Genomic DNA, 21,915 nt, shown 5'->3' with positions numbered 1-21,915 from the left:
CACAGTGGTTGAAGGAGAAAAAGGTGAATGTCCTTGCATGGCCCAGTCAGAGCTCAGACTTAAACCCCATTGAAACTCTGTGGAATTACTTGAAGACTGCAGTCCACAAACACTCACCATCAAATTGGGCAAATATAGCAGTCTAGAGACATCCAAACAGACTAAAGGCTGTAATTAAAGCAAAAGGTGGTTTAACAAAATGTGTTGCAAGACATGTGATTGGCTGTTTGCCTCTGATGTCACACATTCATGTGCATTATTATTATTAAACTCAGGATCAAAGCCTGAGTTTATAAAGAAAGTTGATGATCAGCATCATGGTACCAACAAAGCCGGATTGGAGTGGTTTGGTTTTGTTAATTCGAAACATTCTGTAACTCTGAATTTGTTCAATTACCATCATGGTACAGGCCCAAGGTGTTCTCAGAGTTGTTTTGTGTGTGTGTGTGTGTGTGTGTGTGTGTGTGTGTGTGTGTGTGTGTGTGTGTGTGTGTGTGTGTGTGTGTGTGTGTGTGTGTGTGTGTGTGTGTGTGTGTGTGTGTGTGTGTGTGTGTGTGTGTGTGTTTGTGTGTGTGCGTGTGTGTGCGTGTGTGCGCGTGTGTGCGTGTGTTGCTGGGGTGTTTTGGGTGGTTGCATACTGGCAACCAACAGGAAAGAGTTGACGCCCAAGTCAGTTGGGTCCCTCCTTTCCTCTCTTTTTCTGCTTTCTTTTTTTAAATATATGTATAATGAATGATTTATTGGCTAATGCTAAGTTGCCACATACACTCTAAAAAATGCTGGGTTGTTTCAACCCAACTTTGGGTCAAATATGGACTAACCCAACCTTTGGGTTAAATTTTTACATTCAATCTTTAACCCAAAAGTTGGGTTAGTCCATATTTGACCCAAAGTTGGGTTGAAACAACCCAGCATTTTTTAGAGTGTAACTATGGTATTTTGTTAGAATGTTACAATGGTATATTTTTGCAAGGAAATCATTTGTTGTTCCATAAAGTTGAAAGATGCATTGTGAGGATCATTATGAATAGACTTACAGTAGGATGCATTTGATGAGTGAGATTAAGATACCCAGGTCACCTTGAGGTATTTCCAGTAGCTTGAACAAAAGCCTCTTTGAGGGGCAGCACTTCATGTGCTTCTATCCAACCATCTGCCACAACATCTTACTCACTCGACCGCCTTCATATTACCTTCTTGATCATTATATAATTTGAGCACAGACGTTTAATTAAGACTCATTTTGTAGCAACATCTACCAGACTTCAGCTTTGATTTGGTTTGAATATGTCTGTTTGGCTCCAGCCAAACCCAGACCTGCACAGGCACGCAGAAGATGATGATGGTGAATGCCAAAAAATGTCAAAACATAATAATTGTGGTGCAATCTAAAATCCTGCCAGTAGTTGACTAAGAAAGGTTTTAGCAGAGGTTGATGCAATGTGATCAGGCTTGATAAAACATACAGCAATGTTATCATGGAAACATAGAGATTAAACTAGTTCAGTAAAGCATTGCTGATGTGGTCTTGCAGGATACAAGCACAGACGGCTCTAGTGAACTCTCTCATTTTGGAAGTGCAAGTGTAACCCAGTGACTATATGGATCAGTAAGTGGATTTCTCCTCGAGCGAATGGCTGCCTGCCCATCTGGACGTGCACGTAAAGCCCAGATTACACAGAGTAATGGTGATGCTGCAGGGGTCAGTGAGAGGGGAGCAGACTCCTCAGCTCCTCGCCAGTCTGGTACAGACTTATTATCTGAAAATACAATGTGTTTTCATTGATACTTTGGGGTTAAAGTGTTTTTTTTTTCCTGTATATGCACCTTTTTCATATCTTTACATATTACATTACAATATTACATTTTCTAGTGGAATATTACAGTACCACAGTAACATTTTGCTCGCTTGACTTTTACTGCAATAATGTTTGATGTAAAATACACTTGCATTTATGCATTCAGCAGATGCTTCATCCAGTATACATTTCTATACTTGGGAATCGAACCTAAACGACATAAAAGCTGAAATGTGAAAAAAATATTCAAAAACCTTTTCAACTTTAAAAGGCTTTTTTTTTTGCCCGACAGACACCGAAAAAGCGCCATTTTCTAATGTTTCATTTTCTAGTTTTACATGTAAGAGCGCATTCCACCACTAGGAGGCGACAAAGGCAAATATACTGCAAGGAACGTGAGTGTTTGCAGTTTTGTACTTAACACATTAATCTGCCAGATTGATGTAATTCCCAGCGACATTACAGGATATACTAACTGTATTTTACAGGAAGAAACTACCAAATAATTTTACATCAAACTTGGGGCTTCATGGCACTGACCTAAGACATAGGGATGATTTAAAAGAATATGGTGACAAACATCTCATATGAAAGGCATAATTTTACAACCTAACACTTTATTATGATATTATAATATATAATTATAATATTATAATATGAAGTTGTTCATTGTTATGCTAAACATAATAATAATAATAAATGTAATTTGTTATTATTATTATTATTTCTCAGAAAGTGCATGAAAATTGATTTTTATAGTCATTTAAAAAATATTATATTTGATTTTATATTGTATTTGATTTTTTCAACATCAAGTGAGTATTATGAGCACTAAATATTAGTGCATATTTTACAAGAATGTAGAGAAGTCAAGCAAAATCTACAATTAATGAAAAAAAAGTAATATAATATTAATAATAATAATATTAGTTACACTAATATAATATAAAAATAAAAACTAACATTTTGAAAACACAAGTTGGTGAAAACGACTTCACGGGAGTGAAAAAAACTGTAGCATTTTGCAAGCCAGAAAATCATTTTTGAGAAGGACCCAGTAAGGTCACACCTTCCCAAACCTGTAACACCTCAAACCCCATGACTCCTCCACCGGGGTCCCTGTGCCAAACCTGCTTCTGTTTTGCTGAATGAAGCAGCCCAATTCACTGGTGCAGGAAAACAGAGGAGCTCAAGAGGAAAATCTGCAGTGCAATGCAACAGCAAGGTTTCAATGATCACATCTTCACAATTCACTATTCAGTTTTCTTATTACGCAGCTTTCTGAAAAAATTAATTCTGTGATCAAATATATTTTGTAATGTGGCATGTGATGGTATCAAATGCTTATACCATGTTCATTTCCCCCCATCATATTCATATATTATAGAATTAAAAATGCTGATTCAATGTACTTCAAGAATTACCACATTACTATAGCCAAAAAAAAAACATGGTACAACCAATAGAAAAACATGACATTACCTCATACCATATAAAAATATAATAATACCAAGGGATATGTAAAATACTTGTTATTACCATGGTAACCCTTGTGAAAAATAAGTGCACTTAACTGCATTAAATGTCCACTTATAGTGTATTTCAAGTCTTAAAAAACATTTTAAACAACTGTGCTGTAATGAAGTAAGTACACTTAAGTGTAGGCTACTTAAATTAAACTTTCATAACTATGTTTAACACACTTAAGTACACTTTTAACACTCTGTAATAATGTCAACTTAAAATATTTACTTTAAAATACATTTTAAATAATGTTTTAATATGTTGTCACACTTTAAAGAAGTAGGGGGGACCGGGGGCAATTGTAACAGGGCAATTGTAACTCTGACTTCTTGCATTTAATTTAATATCTTGTCCTTATTAGTGAAAATATATGAATTGTATTATTAATTAGTGCACCTGTATTTGTTTTTTTTTAAATCAAAAGATGACTAGTGTATTTAAAGTGGTCTGTGAGTTATGAAAGAAAATGTACAAAAAAATGATACAATTGCCCCCGGTCTCCACTACACTTATTTTGATGTGTTAACAAACATACTAAAGCACATGTACTTGATTATAATTTCAACTGTGTGTTATTTGATATTACATTTAAAGTTAACATATTTTAAATGTACTAATGACAACTAATTCATTACAAAGGTGTAAATACAACTATATTTAAATAAATGGCAAGTTAAGATAAAAATGACTAATGAATATTTTTGTTTACCTTAAGTTGTCATTACATTCGGCATTACACTTTAACCATATTTCAACGCAATTCTGAAATTACATATAAAGATGTAGCTACTTCAGTTCTACTTGGGCCAAAAACGCAGTTCAACTAACTGCATTTAATATCAATTTTACCTATAATTTAATAGCAAACATGCAATTAAGTGTCAAAACATTACATTTAGTTCGCATTTAAGATATCCTTTCAAGGTATAGGGAAAAACTAAAGGGAAAAATCTAAAAATGCTAATTCCATGTTGCCTATTCTAGTGACTCCCCTGTCCACCAGTCTTTGTCTTTGACCTTGTGTGGTTTCTCTCCCTCCCATTGACTCTAATCAAATGTGAGACCTGCCATCTCTGGCTCTCCACAGGTGCAGTTCACACTCAATGCTAATAAAGAGCCTCACTCCTGCCCCCTGCAGGCTGATACGCACCTGCCCCCTCTGCATTAACTCACTCTCGCCCCCTGCATGTTGACTCAAACCCTACATCTCCCGTGAACCACATACAGTAGATCTTCTCCCGACATAACCACAAAACTGGTCCAATGAAACATCACATCTTAATGTGTTGAATCCAAAAGACTGGGAAGATTTTTAGTGAATAATGGTTTAAATATTCGCACAAAGCTATCGTGTGGCTTCAAAAGACGCAGGCTATAGAACATGAGTCATATGGACTTCTTTTATGATATATATTTTTGCTAGAATCACAGTTGTGCCGAAATCTGTGACTACAGGTCGTTTTCCATCAGATGTTCATGCTAGAACGTGCCTGGTGTTCGTGCATCTTATCAAAGTCTTTGATATTATCGGTGAAGTGCTGTGGAGAAACTGCCATGTTGAGTGAGCGGTGCTGTAAAACAGGTTCATTTACTTAATCTTTTTAGACAAGCTGCACGAGTGCTATTGCTATATTTCATTCATAATGGCTTTAATGGTACCCATACTCTTTCTGGTGATGACTAAGCTCTATTTTATATCCTAGAAAGCGTTTTGGTTTGATAGGAACAGACACAGATATAGCAGGGCCCATTGACGGAGGGTGAACCAACTCCAGGGTAAGGCTAAAAGCAGCCAAATCTATTAAACATCATAAACCCGTCTTTTTAGGCAAGAACCAGACATGGGTGTCATGTAGGCTAAACAAAATGTTTAATGGGACTGAATTTGTATTTAACGTTATTACAATTTAATAGAAATTGATAATTATATAACGTTTCCTTTCCACTGTTATTGAAACAGCGAATAAATTATATTTAGAAAGTGACATTATCACTAACATTGATCTATCGCGAGTTTAAGCACTTTTAAAAAAACAAAATTACTGTTATAATCACTGAAGCTTTTTTCTACACTGTGAAATTAATCTCTTACATTGTAGGTACATCTGCGCTTTGTTGTTTATGATGAGAGAATTCGCAAGAGTCCGGAATTCAGTCAGCGAACGCGCGCGCACTCAACAAAACTGATGAGTTTGAACGATGACTCATCTCAACGCTTTTGATTGGCCATTGCATTCCTAAGCTCAACAGAATTGTGTGTGATTGGTTAAAATGCGCAACACTGTAAAAACGCCTAAAATGAAATACGGTGCAATATGAGCAGATCTTAATTTTCACTTTGTTTGCAACAGACGTAATAGATTTAATTTGTTTGTGCAGGGACATTTTTGTCCAATTTAGTGGCATTTTTGCCACAAGTCCCCGTGGCCACGCTCCGCCTATGGCAGGGCCATCAAATCCCTAAAGGCAGCATGACAGGTTACCAGCATTCTTTACCATTTATTTCACTCAGAAGATGTTCAATGTTACCCAAATTCACTCTGGTGATGTCTGACGTCCTTTTATTTTATATCTTAAAAAGCATGTGAACAGCTGCAGATTTACAGCAGGGCCACCAAATCTGACAAGAAAGCATAACAGGTCACCGAAATCCGTTGTCTGATGTCTAACCTTCTCTATTTTATTTCCTAGAACACATTTTGGTCTAATGTAATGGTCTGTTTGTAACTCTAGAATGATTTTGTTCTGACGTGAACAGACACAGAGATACAGCAAGGTCACCAAATCTGACGAGGCAGTATTAAATACATACAGTGGGTACGGAAAGTATTCAGACCCCCTTAAATATATGGGGTGCTGTGTGTACATTAATGAGGAAAAAAAATTAACTTAAATGATTTTAGCAAATGGCTGCAATATAACAAAGAGTGAAAAATTTAAGGGGGTCTGAATACTTTCCGTACCCACTGTATCTTAAAAATATACGGTTTAAATTGTTTTAAAGATTTATGCTAATATGCTTCTCAAGTAAATGTAGCTTTCAAGGATACTTTTTTAATGATTTTTATTTATGCAAACTTTTTTTGTATTTTGTAAACATCAGCGGATTTGAAAATTGTGATTACACTGAAATTCATAAAAGAAAAAAAAGAGAAAAGCAACTGTAGAGCATGGCGTAAGCAATGATGATGGCTTTGAAAAGGTAAACACAAAGCAGTACAAATGAATGCATTGTAAGTTATTTTGGATAAAGCCTTTGTCAAAGGTGTACATCTTTATAAATGTATGTTTCTCAACGTGTTTTTACACCTGTGAATGTGTAGCTGCTAGCACAAACCCAGTCACGTCAAAGTTGATTTATTATCATTTGTCTTCTTTGCAGAAGGTAAAGAAACCAAATACAGTGTCTCCAGGAGCCACAGGGCATGTACATTTTGAGTATAAACAGAATATGGGTTTCAGGCCTGACGTCATCGTAACCTGTTTGCATATGTCCTTCTGTGTACACTACACTTGTACACAGTTGATGCCTGGTAACAATAGATAACTAAAGCAAACAGAGTTGCTTAAGAACCTGAGATTTTTTGTCTGTACATCTTGAGGTAAGTGAACATTACCTGTAGATGTGGCTTTGTACAGATACAGTGATAGAGATTTGATATATACAGTAAATCAGCTGAGCTCCAGGAATGACTGCTGTTGACATTGTCATCTCTTTTTTCAGTGAAACTGGGTGTGTCTGTTTCAGATTTAAATCAACTGCATTCAAGCACAGTCTTGCATGAACCCTAACAGATGGATCGTGGGCTCATGTGCCCCAAAAGTAATCTTTCGGATAGACGGGCCACCTTGTTTGCCGTGTCAGTGTGACGTCAAATCCTCACGAGATCTGCAGTCATATGCAAAGCAGACAGGCTCAATGGGTTTCGACTGCATGGAGATGTAATAGATGGCTTCCCTCTCTCTCTTTGATAACATGACTGGAAGCCAGCTGGACTTTGAACTCTGTAGGCTGACAGGTGATACAGGTGATCTGACGAAGAAAGACTTGGGAGTGTTTCTTGAATTTACTGGATTAATGGAATTTCATGAGGTAAGTTGATGTTCAAGCTCTTATTATAATAACGTTTCAGTTCACTGTCACAAAAGGAGCATACGTATTAAAATCTGAAAGCTGGTACCTGTCTTACCAGCTGTGTACTGAACAGTGTAGTAGTGTAGACAATATAGTGTATACTCATGATAAAATAGCATATATCATTTGATCAAATAAATGCAGCCTTTGTAAGCATCAGTGTTATTTAAGTGTAACTGGTATACTATTAGAGGTTTTATACATATTTTGAATTAGTTTATTACACATACATATATATGCTATTTTATCATATACAGTATATGGTCACATGATCTACCCCCAAAATATTTTTAAAAAGAGATGAATACTTTTATAAGACATTTATAAACGTTATAAAAGACATTTAGAATATTGCAGAATATTTCCATTTCAATCAGAATATTCAATAACAAAACCAGCATTTACTATTAAAATAGAAAACCGTTCTTTTAAATTGCAATAATATTTTACTGTATTACTGTATTTACTGTAATACTGTATTTTTGATCAAATGAATGCAGCCTTTGTAAGCATCAGTGTTATTTAAGTGTAACTGGTATACTATTATAGTTTTTATAAATATTTTGAATCGGTTTTTATTTTCCATTTTCCTTTTCATTTTAGTAAGAGTTGAGTACGTTTGTTGTGTATTTTTTTTTAGTTGTTTTTTTTTTACCCCCAAATACATTTCTATAGTTTTTATACATTTTATTTCAGTTTCAGCTTTAGTTATTTTAGTACTTAAAGTTAAACTAAAAGAAAATGAGAAATGATTGCTTGGCAACTATTAAGTGAGTATTTTTTATATTTTCTTTTATTTCAGTTAAAGTTTATATTATTTAAAGTAACTTTTTTATGGTTTTAGTTTTAGTTAAAAATAAAATCTTCTTTCAAAAACATAAAAAAAAAAAACCTTTTGACTGGCAGTTTCTATATAATTCTTTCAATACTGAAGTTCATAGCGTGACCCAAACATTTTGGGTAATATTAGTAATGTTTTGAGCAGAAAATCTTAATAATAACTTTGATTATCAAATAGAAATAGTTTCAGTGACTGGAATGTTTGGAAGCATGCTACAAATTAGTGTTTAGCTAACAAGACAATGTGGAGCACAAAACCAGTCATTAACGTAGTAGAATGAAGCAGGGTGAGGCTGAAAGCTGTCGAAACGAAACGAGGCCGCTGAACGAGTGCGCCACACGGCTCGAAAGCAGCGGAGCTTTTATTATGCCACAGTCGACCGCTTCCGCTCCTTCCGGTCGTGCGTATGTGGGGGAAAAAAAGCAGCACTGTTTTATCATACTAGAATCTAGTAACTAGATACAGTTGTATCTCGGCCAAATATTGTCCTATCCTAACAAACCATACATCAATGGAAAGCTTATTTATTCCGCTTTCAAACTATGCAGAAATCTCAATTTCGAAAAATTGACACTTAAGACTGGTTTTGTGGTCCAAGGTCACATATGTGCACACAGTCTTCATGTCAAAGACATACCTACAAAAACAAAAGTGGAATTCCTGATGCTTGAAGACAATCGACTGTACATCCTGATCATTTCAGGGTTGTGTCCTATCAGTTGCCCTGCCTGTTTCATAATGGTGTGCATTTATTTTCTAGGGCTGTGGATGCTGGTGTAACGGTAACTGAGGAAACATGTTTGGTTTTAGACTCAGTCTTATTCTTCTGATCACTACGGGTGAGTTTTCATATTCACTTTATCAGGGTGCCCACAACACACTCACACGTTAAAAAAAATAATTTCGTAGCAGTCAGTATTTTTGTTTTGTTTTCCAGTAAAAATATCTAAATATCTTTAAAACAAGACACATTGGCTTGATTGTTTCACCCACTGAAAATTATTTTTCTTTTTCTTTAATAATAAACGTAACAAAATGTATTCTAAAATTAAATTAATTGAAAACAAGTCTCGGATGGATGAATGATTAAGTACAAGTTTTTTGGAGTGTGGAAGTATCCGAAAATTTTAAAATTGTGATTTGCAGGCTTGGAAAAGTCACTGGAAGTAATGCAATATTACAAAGTAATGAACATTTCTATGGGAATATAGACCGGGGCAAGCGGTCACACTGTGTCAGAGTAGGTTTATATATGATTTTGTCACATTATATGTTGAGACCGCCCTCTAATGAAATGAGATGATGAAACCTGCCATTAAAAAGCAAATAAAAACAAGTATTGTAATTAATAACTTGTGTAAATTTGTAAAATGTAAAACGTGTGGCAAGTTTTGGTAATTTTTTTCTATCTATCTATCTATCTATCTATCTATCTATCTATCTATCTATGATGTATTCATTTTATTTATTCATTAATTGTATCTTTGATGTTTTTAAATGGCACAATAGCTTGATTAATTACAAAAATTAAATTACAAAAAATACAAAAAATAAAAATACATTTAAAAAAAATATTAAAAATATATTTATATTTCTCCTTAAATTGATTCCAAAATAAATAGATAATAAATCAAAAGTCAAAATAAAAACAAGTATTGTAATTAATAACTTGTGTAAATTTGTAAAATGTAAAACGTGTGGCAACTTGTCATTTAAGAAAAGCACAATAATATCATGATACTTTATTTAGCTTCATTTATTTAGTTCATTTCAGATTGAAGGACAAATTTCACAAACATTCACTGCTAGAACAAAAACACACACAAAACCCACAAATTTGTATAATTAATTATTGACTTATCACTCAAAATCTCATATTTACTGAGATATAGCCACTGTGACAACTAGCCCCGGTCTGTATATTATCTAGTTTTGCTCAGCTCCAAGTTAATGCTCTTTTATTTTATTTTTAAAAGAGGGGGAAAAAAAGCATAAAATATACCAATAATTACCCTTAATGCTCATTTCATTTAAATATGATTTATGATGAGAAGAAAAACAATAAAACATGCCTTGAATAACAGGATCTAAACAAAACCAACTCCGTGGAAGTGTTTGGAATCATTTGTTACTTGTGTGTCGTTCACTGCAGTGGCCTCCGCTCAGGTGCAGCTACAGCCTCTAAATGCAGCGGTGCTCCGTGGTTCGCAGGCTCGGTTCAACTGCAGCACAACTCAGCCGCCATTTGTCATGAACTGGATGGTCAATGGACGCTTGGTTATCACCATTCTGGAAGCATCTGGGGTGTTGAACAGCACAGATCGCTTTTCTGCCAAAAATTTCACCACGCCTGGAGAGTACAAATGGGAGTTTATAATTAGCAATGTGCAGAGAGACGATGCGGGGGAAGTCACCTGTCAGGTTTTGGGTGGAGAGCCTCGATTGGCCACACTGTCTGTACAAGGCAAGCAGTGTTTTAAGTTCTATTGTGACTCATTTGAACTGATCCATGCCACACATGACGTAAAATGTTTTGACTATAGAGATATGACTGAGAGTGAAATATGAGAGTATACGAGAGAAATTGATCAAGACAGAGCAGCTACAGATAATTAAAGCAGACCATTTAAAAAATATATATTTAAAGACAGACCGTTCAAAAGTTTGGGGTCAGAAATGAATACTTTTATGAAACAAGGATGCAAACTGATTAAAAGTGATTTCTATTTCAAATAAATGCTGCTTTGGAACTTTCTGTTTATCAAAGAATCCTGAAAAATGTTTTCAACATTGATAATATTCGAATTAACTTTAAATGATTTAAAAATATAAAATAGTTAATTGAACTTGTAAAAATATTTCACAATATTACTGCTTTTACGACATTTTTGAACAACTTAAACACAGCCTTTGTGAGCATACGAGACTTATTTGAAAAACATTTTAAAAATGTACTGACCCTGAACTTCAAGAAAGAAAATTGAAAGTTTATTTGCATGGGGACTGCTGAATCTCTTTGAACTGTATGATCCAGTCTTTTTAAGAACATTAAACAAGACTTTAAGTAAACAATTAAAAGCAGACAAACACAAAAGCATGATTTGATCTCCCTTAAGCTTTATAATTAATGTTATTTTTATTTGCTTCTCAGATGCAAAGCTGCAACCTTAATGATATTTGTCATGGTTTGAATGTTAAATAACACTCTTCAACAGCACCTACCTTCTTGCTTCAGGCTTCATCTTTGAGCCTAAGTGAGTTGCAGCACCTAAATCCATATGCTGATCTTTACAACCTTTAAACATTACTCAGCAGTTTTATGCATGACAGAGTGTAAAATTCGGCTAGAACATTCCCAGATGCCCTCATCAGCACTAAAATAACCTTTGTGGATCAAATAAATATATATCAACTAAATAACAGGAGTTATTGTTTCTCCTAGACAACGAAATTAAAACGTGACCAAATGGAGACTCCCTAATAATTTCACATTTCAAGAGATCTCAACAATATTCCAAACTGTGCTCAGACTTGCCATGATACATAAAGTCAAACATCTTAAAAGTAACTCAAATATTTCTCACCAAATTCTTCCCAATCCAGATGATATTCAGTATTACTTTCATAGCTATATATTTATCCTTAAACTGATTCCTGAATAAAACAAAATATAACAAAAAATAAAACAAAACTTAACTCCATTAAGTCTCCTGAGCAGTGAAAGAGCAACATTTGAGCAATAACATTTTCTTTAAATGCAAAACAGCTGTTTTGGTAATTTTTTTCTATCTATCTATCTATCTATCTATCTATCTATCTATCTATCTATGATGTATTCATTTTATTTATTCATTAATTGTATCTTTGATGTTTTTAAATGGCACAATAGCTTGATTAATTACAAAAATTAAATTACAAAAAATACAAAAAATAAAAATACATTTAAAAAAAATATTAAAAATATATTTATATTTCTCCTTAAATTGATTCCAAAATAAATAGATAATAAATCAAAAGTCGTTTCGTTTAAACATCTGAACAGTTGCAAGTTAATTTTGCTCATTTTTTGTCAGGTGCATGATCCAGGTTTTTTTTTATTTTTTTTTTTACAAGGTTTACTGTAACTGGAATAGATTATATTGCTTATTTTGCTTGTTTAACTTTCATAATAAATCATTATTATAATAAATTATTATTTTTAATATATTGTGTCAGAATATTCAGTATCAGACATTTCAGCTTTAAAATGTATCAACAGAAGGCCAAAATAACCACAAAATATGGCAGTTTAGCAAGCATGTATATTTAAATAATTTCTTCATTCTTTGATGCACTGTAAGTGAATGGAGTTTTGCCTTATAAGATCTGTCGGCACTTTTATGATGGACCACAAAAAGTACAAAGTGCAGCACAAAGCAAAACAAAACCTATCAGCCACACCTGTGAGTCACCTGTCCTGCTGTCCCATGGGAAATTATCCGATTACATCTCAAAGTGCAGATAATCAATAATAATCTACTTCTTAATTAAAGTGGACCATGTTTCAAGACAGGCCCAACCGTCATTAAAGCAAACTCACAAATCCATAGTGATTAGGGCAGAGTGTGTGTTCGAAGAGATAATTCTGCTCTGTTGTTTCCCAGAACGTGGCAGTGTGGAGATTGTAGGTGAAAATCAGACCAAAACAGAAGGAGCTCAGACGGAGTTCCAGTGCCAGGCCGTGGGCTGGTTTCCTGAACCCAACATGTCCTGGTCTGTAAATGGAGTGGCAAATTTCTGCAACAGAAGCTCTGTAACACAGGGAAATCTGTTTAACTCCAACTGCACGCTGACGATCACTGCCGTCAAAAATTCTTCTGTTCAGTGTCTGGTCAAGGTACCTGCCCTGAGCACACCGGACAGCAGCACTGTCTTTCTGACCGTTGGTAAGAACAATAAACTTGTTTTTATTTTTATGAGTGATCAAAAATGATAAAAGATCACAAATGATAAATTCTATTCCAATGATAAACACAAACAGAATCGGGAATTCTAAACATAGTACAACAAACAGGGTCCTTTTTAATTCCACCCACAAATGAGAAGAGTTCCTTTCGGCAACAGATAGAGGGCACTGCAAACACCAATCCAGCCACATAAAGTTTAATATTATAATCAGAGCTAATTGCAATGATAACTTTGCTGTCCTGTTTGGCACAAGATGAAGAGGATGCATGATTCCTTTATCTGTTTCTGTTCAAGAAAAGCTTGCTAAAAGAGACCAGACGGTGTTGATCGCTATCACTGTGGCCTTCAGCGCTGCGGCTCTATTGTTTCTAATCATCTACGGAATTATTTTCTTCTGCATGAGAAGGAAGAAAAGTGAGTATTTGAGGGGATGAATCCCAACTTTCCCAATGCAAGCTAGATTATTTGCATTAGTGCATCCCACAAAAAATACTTTTTGCAGCCAGACTGCGTTAAGCTACCTGGACCTAGCCAAGCCTCTTAAATTACTGATGTAATTCTGGTCTTAAATTGTAATCAGCTCATTTTATTGTTTCTTTTCTACAGAGTCAAGCTACCAAGAGGAGATCAGGAGGTGAGTAATGAGCTTTTGCATTTAAGAGGGACTGAAAATGCACAGTAATGTGAAATTGAGGAAACAATTTCTTTCACAACCAGCAAAATTGAAACTGTACTTGACAATAATAGGGGCATTTCAAAACTTTAAAGACACAAATAACTGGAAAAAAAGTGTAACTGATTGCATTCAAAATCAAAAATATGAATGGGCATTATGTTTTTGCACAAAAGAAGCCTCATTTTATTTCTTTTACTGACATCTATTCTAATGTAATGATTCAGGAAAGCATGAATGAACTCTCATGATAACTTTGCTGTCCTGTTTGGCACAAGATGAAGAGGATGCATGATTCCTTTATCTGTTTCTGTTCAAGAAAAGCTTGCTAAAAGAGACCAGACGGTGTTGATCGCTATCACTGTGGCCTTCAGCGCTGCGGCTCTATTGTTTCTAATCATCTACGGAATTATTTTCTTCTGCATGAGAAGGAAGAAAAGTGAGTATTTGAGGGGATGAATCCCAACTTTCCCAATGCAAGCTAGATTATTTGCATTAGTGCATCCCACAAAAAATACTTTTTGCAGCCAGACTGCGTTAAGCTACCTGGACCTAGCCAAGCCTCTTAAATTACTGATGTAATTCTGGTCTTAAATTGTAATCAGCTCATTTTATTGTTTCTTTTCTACAGAGTCAAGCTACCAAGAGGAGATCAGGAGGTGAGTAATGAGCTTTTGCATTTAAGAGGGACTGAAAATGCACAGTAATGTGAAATTGAGGAAACAATTTCTTTCACAACCTTTATTACTGTGAGTGGCTTGTTAACAGGTCTGGGCTTCCGTTTCAGGGCACGAATCCAGTCCCAGAATAGGACGCCTGCCACAGAAAACGTGCGAGGACAGGACAACCGAGGATATATTAGAGATGGACATGATGGTGTGTATGCTTAAACTAACATACACAGGGGTATCTCATATATATCTCATGTACTATGAACTTTCATGTGTCTCTCTTTACTGCAGGACACACCAATGGTGGAGTCTGGTACACAAACCATTCTAACAAACATCAGGTGATGCCTCCGATCAAGCTTAAAGTCAACATCAAACCAAAACTTCACCTATTTACTTCCTTAATACACATTCTTGATCTTGTATTAAATGATTCATCAGTACCGACTATTTCAAAGAAAAATTGTCTTCATAATCTTTCGGCAAAATGAAAACCGATCACTTTTTTTTCTCATGTTAAATGTCTCATAATGGAAGTAAAATGGGTTGTAAGCACCTTTCATGTTGAATTGAACATTTCAATACATTTCATAAGCATGAATATTTGTCAAGACTCCAGATCTAATACAAATCTTTGGTTTTTCAGATGCCCCATGGTTTTTTTGATGATGCTCACAGGAAGCACAGACACATGACCATCGTCTAGAGACTAAATGCTAGACTTCACAGACAGAAGGTGTTCTGGTTCTCTTCTTCACTCTTGTACATAAAATCATCATTTTAGGTTTAATTACAGAAGAAAGAGAGCCTGATGGACTTCATATCAGCACTTATGGTGATCTGCTTCACCTCCACTGGATTATTTATTTGAACACAGAAGCATTTTCTTGATGGTCTCAGACTTTTGTGCCCCACTGAATACTGTAGATAATCACCAAGAGTGTGTTTTTGGGCTATAACAGATAAACGTGGTCAAAATGAGGGCGGTCGAGGGGTTGGTAAAGACTTTGGTTTGCTAAACAAACCAATATGACAGAAGTGTTGATTCATTTTTAAATCTTTGCTGGTGCATTATGCATTCATCAGATGCTTGCATTTCCAAAGCAGGTTTGTTTGAATCAACATCTTCTTTTGCTTCCTGTTTTTGTAGCTGCTTACAATTAAACCAAAGATTTTTCTTGAGAAGTGTTTAGAGAAGACTATCTTATGTGACACGTCATGCTTCATGTGCTTAATAAAACCCCCCACTGATCTTTACCTCATCACAGGGGAAAAACTGCTTAAAAGTGTCATGCAATGGGCTAGAACTATGTGATGCTTATTAATACATCAATTAATCAATAATATCACATTTACAAAGACCTTTTGTGTAGTTTTCACTTATCTGTGTTTCACACATTTTAACAGCTCTAAAATCCATTAAATGGATTACAAGCATTTTGAACAAACGTTTTTTTTTATAAACCTAGGTGTAATTAATGAATAAAAAAAATGGATTAACTGTTTTTTTTTTGCATCTTTATAGAATGTTTTACGAAATTATTTGTATCTTTTCTTCTTGTTTTAAGCACAAACCTCACTTTTTATGCTTTAAACAAGAAAAATATTAAGCAATGTATTATAATACATTTTTTATTAATTCAACATATATTTTATTTTGCTACTCATTTTAAGGATATTTGTACATTATATTCTGAAAAAAAAACAACAACCCCAGATTAAGAATTTTTTAGCTATTGTTTTTTTTTGTCAGACAACATATTTATGTGGCCATAAATTCTTATGTAATAAACACTTTTTTGTACTATTGTTTTTTAATTGATCAAAACTCTATCTATCTATCTATCTATCTATCTATCTAATTCAACATATATTTTATTTTGCTACTCATTTTAAGGATATTTGTACATTATATTCTGAAAAAAAAACAACAACCCCAGATTAAGAATTTTTTAGCTATTGTTTTTTTTTGTCAGACAACATATTTATGTGGCCATAAATTCTTATGTAATAAACACTTTTTTGTACTATTGTTTTTTAATTGATCAAAACTCTATCTATCTATCTATCTATCTATCTATCTATCTATCTATCTGTCTGTCTGTCTGTCTGTCTGTCTGTCTGTGTCTAAGTTGACTTCATTATATTGTTTTCAAGATATTTCAAAAATGCTTTAAAGAAGCCACAAAGCTGGAGAAAATTTTAAATCAAAGAACAGACATATAGATAACAGACAGAAATGCCCTGCTGCTCTTTTTCAAGCATTCCTTTAGTAGAACATCTCACTGCAGTGTGTATCTGACATTCTTATCCAAGAGCTCTGCACTCAGTGTGTGTGAATATTAGCCCTCTTTCATCTTTTCCCTTAAAAAATAATGAATGCCCATAAATAAATAAATAAAACACGGTTAATGGCCAGCTGTAGGCTGGCATCTATTCCCCTGTGGCTTGTTATGAGCTGTGGAGTCTTCCTCTTCCTCACGCCTCACTCCACCCAGCTCTGAGCTGACCGAGCAGCTGATATTCTCCCACTCATTACGACCACACCAAAGACACTTCCTGTTATGTAACCAGCACTGTGTACCTCCAAGACACAGATATGGAACATCTCCAGTTTCATTCTAATATGAAGCAAAATATCATGGAGAACCCTGTGGTGATGCCCTGGTATAGTGATGCTATCAGCTGGTAATTTAAAAGAATACCACGGTACTTATATATGGCAATGAATAATTAGCATATAGAATGGTATTTACATGCTACTCCAAGTTAAATACTTATATAAATGTTAATATCAAGGTATATTTATATACAACATGGTATATATTATGTATTAATATAGCATAGCATTTATAAAAAAAGTTAAAAAAAAATTATCTTTTAAGTATCCTATATGGAAGAATAAGCTCTATCTATCTATCTATCTATCTATCTATCTATCTATCACATTTTTTGTATGTAATTAGTGAAACTCTAGATTGAAAAACACCAGAAGATAATTAATGAACTAATAAATCAATTATAGTGGCATTTCTTTCACTGAGACATTGCCAATATTTTTGTCTTACAGTTTTTCTCAGTCGCTTTGGTACATTTCTCAGATCAGAATTGAAATTCGTAATTATGTCCCCACTGGATGCAACAAATGCCTCGCTTGTAATGGGTTTTATTGGTTTTGTCTCGTCGCGCCGGGACATGGCATCACAGTATGGTGAGGGGCGTAACATTTCCGTCACACGCTTGAGGTATTCGGCCAATCACAACGCACTGGATAGCTGGCCAATTAGCGTTCACCTCGCTTTTCAGAACGATGAGCTTTGTAAAAATCGACGCGTTTCAGAAAGGCGGGGCATAAAGGAGCAACAATAATGTACAGTATGTGGAAAATAATGCGTTTTTTGAACCTTAAACTGCATAAACACATTGCATTACACCAAATACACAAAATAATGTTATTTTTAGCAACATCATATGACCCCTTTAAAGAACACGGACCTTCAGAGTTGCCGTCATAAAATATTCAGAGTGTGAGCAGATGTAAAGTTCTCCACAGATCTTGGCACACTATTAACAACCTCTCAGAATAGCTGCTTGATTCAGTTGGTTTGAATGACTGTCTTCTCCTGAAGCAAATGATCATGGATGTGAGAAGCGTAAAGGGCAGCCAGACTCCAGAGTCTATTTGTCCACACAATCTAGTGGGATCTTTTGCTAAAGGCACTCTGGGAGTTAATGAACCACTGTTGTGTTTTGGAAAAAACAGACTTAGCTCTAAAACTGATACACCAAGGTGGTCTTGCCAGAAGATACAGCTTGGTCTCAGGCAACATTTAGGAGCTAATGATTGGAGAGGAAATATTATCACCTTTGCTCACAACCTTGCTTTTAAAGATTTATCACTTTCTCTCAATAAAACATACAGAGAGTAGCAAAACTGTCTGTCCTCTCTATATATACCCCTACAAACTGAAGGAAATGCTTCTGTTGTGGTTGCGTGGTGTATACTCACTTGAGACCCATTTCTGTCTGCCTGTAATTTAAAATAACATGCTATTTTTGTTCTCCAGCCATCCAAGATGTAGATGAGGAGTTTGTTTCTTCATCTTCAAGAAATTTATCATAACATCACTTGCTCACCATTGTATCCTCTGCAGTGAATGGGTGCCGTCAGAATGAGAGTCCAAACAGTTGAGAAAAACATCACAATAATCCACAAGTAATCCACACGACTCCAGTCCATCTATTAACCGTCACTTCTGGCCACCGACATATTTGCTTAGAACTGTTTTTGCTTGTAAACAGTGCTTGAACAGACTACTCTAATCTTAAAACATCTTAATGATGGATTTGTTTCTTAAAAACAGGCAGCTTTTCACTTCAAAAGACATTAATTGATGGACTGGAGTTTTGCAAATTTTGATGACACTCATTCACTGCAGAGGATGTGCATGTATATATTTAAGAAAAATATGTTACGTTTATATATTAAATATATTTATATATGATATAAATGATATGAATATAAATATATACATGTAAATATTTTCAAAATATATGCTGTATGTGTGTGTATTTATATATACATAATAAATATACATAATACACACATATTATGTAAACAAAAACTTTTATTTTGGATGCGATTAATCGCGATTCATCGTTTGGCAGCACTAAAATTAATTATAATAATCAGATTATATATACTGCTGACCTTTTTTTGGTACGTCACCCAAAACGCCAGAATTTGTGACTCTACTGGATAATTAATAATACATTTTTTAATAAATTAAGTGATTTAAGTTCATAAAATGAATTATTTGGCATTCTTGCATTTAGACATTCCCATTATTTTTCTACTCTAAATTCACTGTGGTAATGCTCTAAAATAACTGTCAGAAATCGTCTTGTTCAGTCATAAAATGGCAATTAAAGTCAAACCCTTTTCAAAATCATTTTCACTTCAAGAACATGGACCTTCAAAGTTAATGTTATGAAATATTCAAAGAGTGAGCAGGTGTAAAGTTCTCCATAGATCTTGGCCCACTATTAACAACCTCTCAGAATAGCTGCTTGATTCAGTTGGTTTGAATGACTGTCTTCTCCTGAAGCAAATGATCATGGATGTGAGAAGCGTAAAGGGCAGCCAGACTCCAGAGTCTATTTGTCCACACAATCTAGTGGGATCTTTTGCTAAAGGCACTCTGGGAGTTAATGAACCACTGTTGTGTTTTGGAAAAAACAGACTTAGCTCTAAAACTGATACACCAAGGTGGTCTTGCCAGAAGATACAGCTTGGTCTCAGGCAACATTTAGGAGCTAATGATTGGAGAGGAAATATTATCACCTTTGCTCACAACCTTGCTTTTAAAGATTTATCACTTTCTCTCAATAAAACATACAGAGAGTAGCAAAACTGTCTGTCCTCTCTATATATACCCCTACAAACTGAAGGAAATGCTTCTGTTGTGGTTGCGTGGTGTATACTCACTTGAGACCCATTTCTGTCTGCCTGTAATTTAAAATAACATGCTATTTTTGTTCTCCAGCCATCCAAGATGTAGATGAGGAGTTTGTTTCTTCATCTTCAAGAAATTTATCATAACATCACTTGCTCACCATTGTATCCTCTGCAGTGAATGGGTGCCGTCAGAATGAGAGTCCAAACAGTTGAGAAAAACATCACAATAATCCACAAGTAATCCACACGACTCCAGTCCATCTATTAACCGTCACTTCTGGCCACCGACATATTTGCTTAGAACTGTTTTTGCTTGTAAACAGTGCTTGAACAGACTACTCTAATCTTAAAACATCTTAATGATGGATTTGTTTCTTAAAAACAGGCAGCTTTTCACTTCAAAAGACATTAATTGATGGACTGGAGTTTTGCAAATTTTGATGACACTCATTCATTGCAGAGGATCCATTGGTGAGCAAGTGGTGTAAAGCAAAATTTCTCCAGATCTTGACATTTTCATTTTTGGGCGGACTCTTCCTTTAAGTTTTAACACTGAGCCAAGATATTGCTTTATGTGGTCGAATTTTGACCCATAATGGCGGACTCTCGTCCTAACAATCACTAATGCATCCTAAAGCCCCACCAATCCATTTTCATAAGCTATTTTAGCTCTTGTTAACTGCATTTCGATTTGGTATATAACCAAAATTAATTTATTTGATCAGGTATATTTCAGCTTTTATTTTAGTGGTTCAGTCAAAGTAAAGACTATTTTCTGAATTGCACTGATCTCATTGGCCTGTTTGCGATTAGTATTCATGCAGTGCAGCATTCGTATTAAGAGAGACATAAACCCTATGGTTTCATCTAAATTTCCTAGTCCAATAAACACACAGGCATACTGCAATCAAGATCTTTCTCTCATCAGCATTGAAGATCCATGTACACAGCTCCACCATTTTGCCAATCAATAAATTGCATCACAAGTTAGTGCAAATTAAAATTGTATTGTACATGTTTCCATGGAGTTACCTGGAGCGAGGAGCAACTCTTGCTCTTCCAACAAAAATTTCAAGTTTTCCAGGAAGCCAGTAATAATTCAGTGTGATTCAGTGTCAGAGAGCCATTTACTTCAAATGAGCCCACTGTGAATTGAACACTTCATTACAGCACACAGCTAATGAAAGTCAAAGAGAGGTGCAAGTGTATGACAAGTGTAGTGTGGTGAGGTCACTGTAAAGTCCTCACTGAATAATTTAGGATAATTATTAATTATAAAGCTTAAAATCATTTATATAATTATAATTTAGATTTTATGAAGAAAATAAGTGGTGTTTGTCAATTCAAAACTCGCCACCATGATGCCAGGTTGTTGTTAGGTGTTCCTAACATGTTCTGAATGGTTTTTAATGTGTTGCTAGGCAGTTGCTTGGGTGGTTGCTCACTGGCCCAATTCCTTGGATCCCTTCTTCAATGTAAGTTCTTTGCCATTTTATTTAACAACAATAATCTTGAATAAAATTCCCCAGGTTAAAATTGTAAGTCTGGTCGATTTGAAAAGTAATAGCATGTCTGTCACATGCAACTCTGAGGTCATTTTAACTACAATCGGTAACTGAGACACAAGATGGTTCCACTTGCATTTGAGTAAAATGAGAAGAAAGACAAGAACAGCAAATATTAGGAAATATCTGGTCACTGAATGCCATGACTGACTAATCTGAATCAAGTATTCTAGAGAGCCATGTAATAATTAAAACCCCAACGCTCACTGTGAGAAATAGTAACAGTCCAACCTGATCTCACAGGGAAATATAAATATTTTATGAAGTGGCAATTTCATTAGAATTTCATTCAACCATATACT

At 34.9% G+C, this 21,915-nt stretch overlaps 1 protein-coding gene across 2 annotated transcripts; it reads left to right on the top strand.

Annotated features, from left to right (window-relative positions):
* The first annotated feature begins 7,060 nt into the window (after positions 1 to 7,060).
* LOC107679513 (immunoglobulin superfamily member 5-like) lies at positions 7,061 to 16,053 on the top strand. Of its 2 annotated transcripts, none has more exons than XM_016475079.1 (9): positions 7,061 to 7,416; positions 9,060 to 9,138; positions 10,452 to 10,763; positions 12,943 to 13,224; positions 13,541 to 13,660; positions 14,551 to 14,578; positions 14,707 to 14,795; positions 14,882 to 14,931; positions 15,237 to 16,053. In XM_016475079.1, the coding sequence occupies exons 2-9, from the start codon at positions 9,096 to 9,098 to the stop codon at positions 15,294 to 15,296; spliced, it is 984 nt and encodes a 327-aa protein (XP_016330565.1). In that variant the 5' UTR covers positions 7,061 to 7,416; positions 9,060 to 9,095; the 3' UTR covers positions 15,297 to 16,053. The 2 variants fall into 2 exon arrangements, with proteins under 2 accessions (XP_016330565.1, XP_016330566.1); XM_016475080.1 differs by lacking the exon at positions 14,551 to 14,578 and adding an exon at positions 13,853 to 13,880.
* The last annotated feature ends 5,862 nt before the right edge of the window (positions 16,054 to 21,915 follow it).

Source organism: Sinocyclocheilus anshuiensis, unplaced genomic scaffold (assembly GCF_001515605.1).
Source record: "Sinocyclocheilus anshuiensis isolate Anshui unplaced genomic scaffold, SAMN03320099.WGS_v1.1 scaffold2218, whole genome shotgun sequence".
NCBI lineage: Eukaryota > Metazoa > Chordata > Actinopteri > Cypriniformes > Cyprinidae > Sinocyclocheilus > Sinocyclocheilus anshuiensis.
Note: the sequence above shows the minus strand (reverse complement) of the source record. Positions and strands in the feature narration are given on the sequence as shown.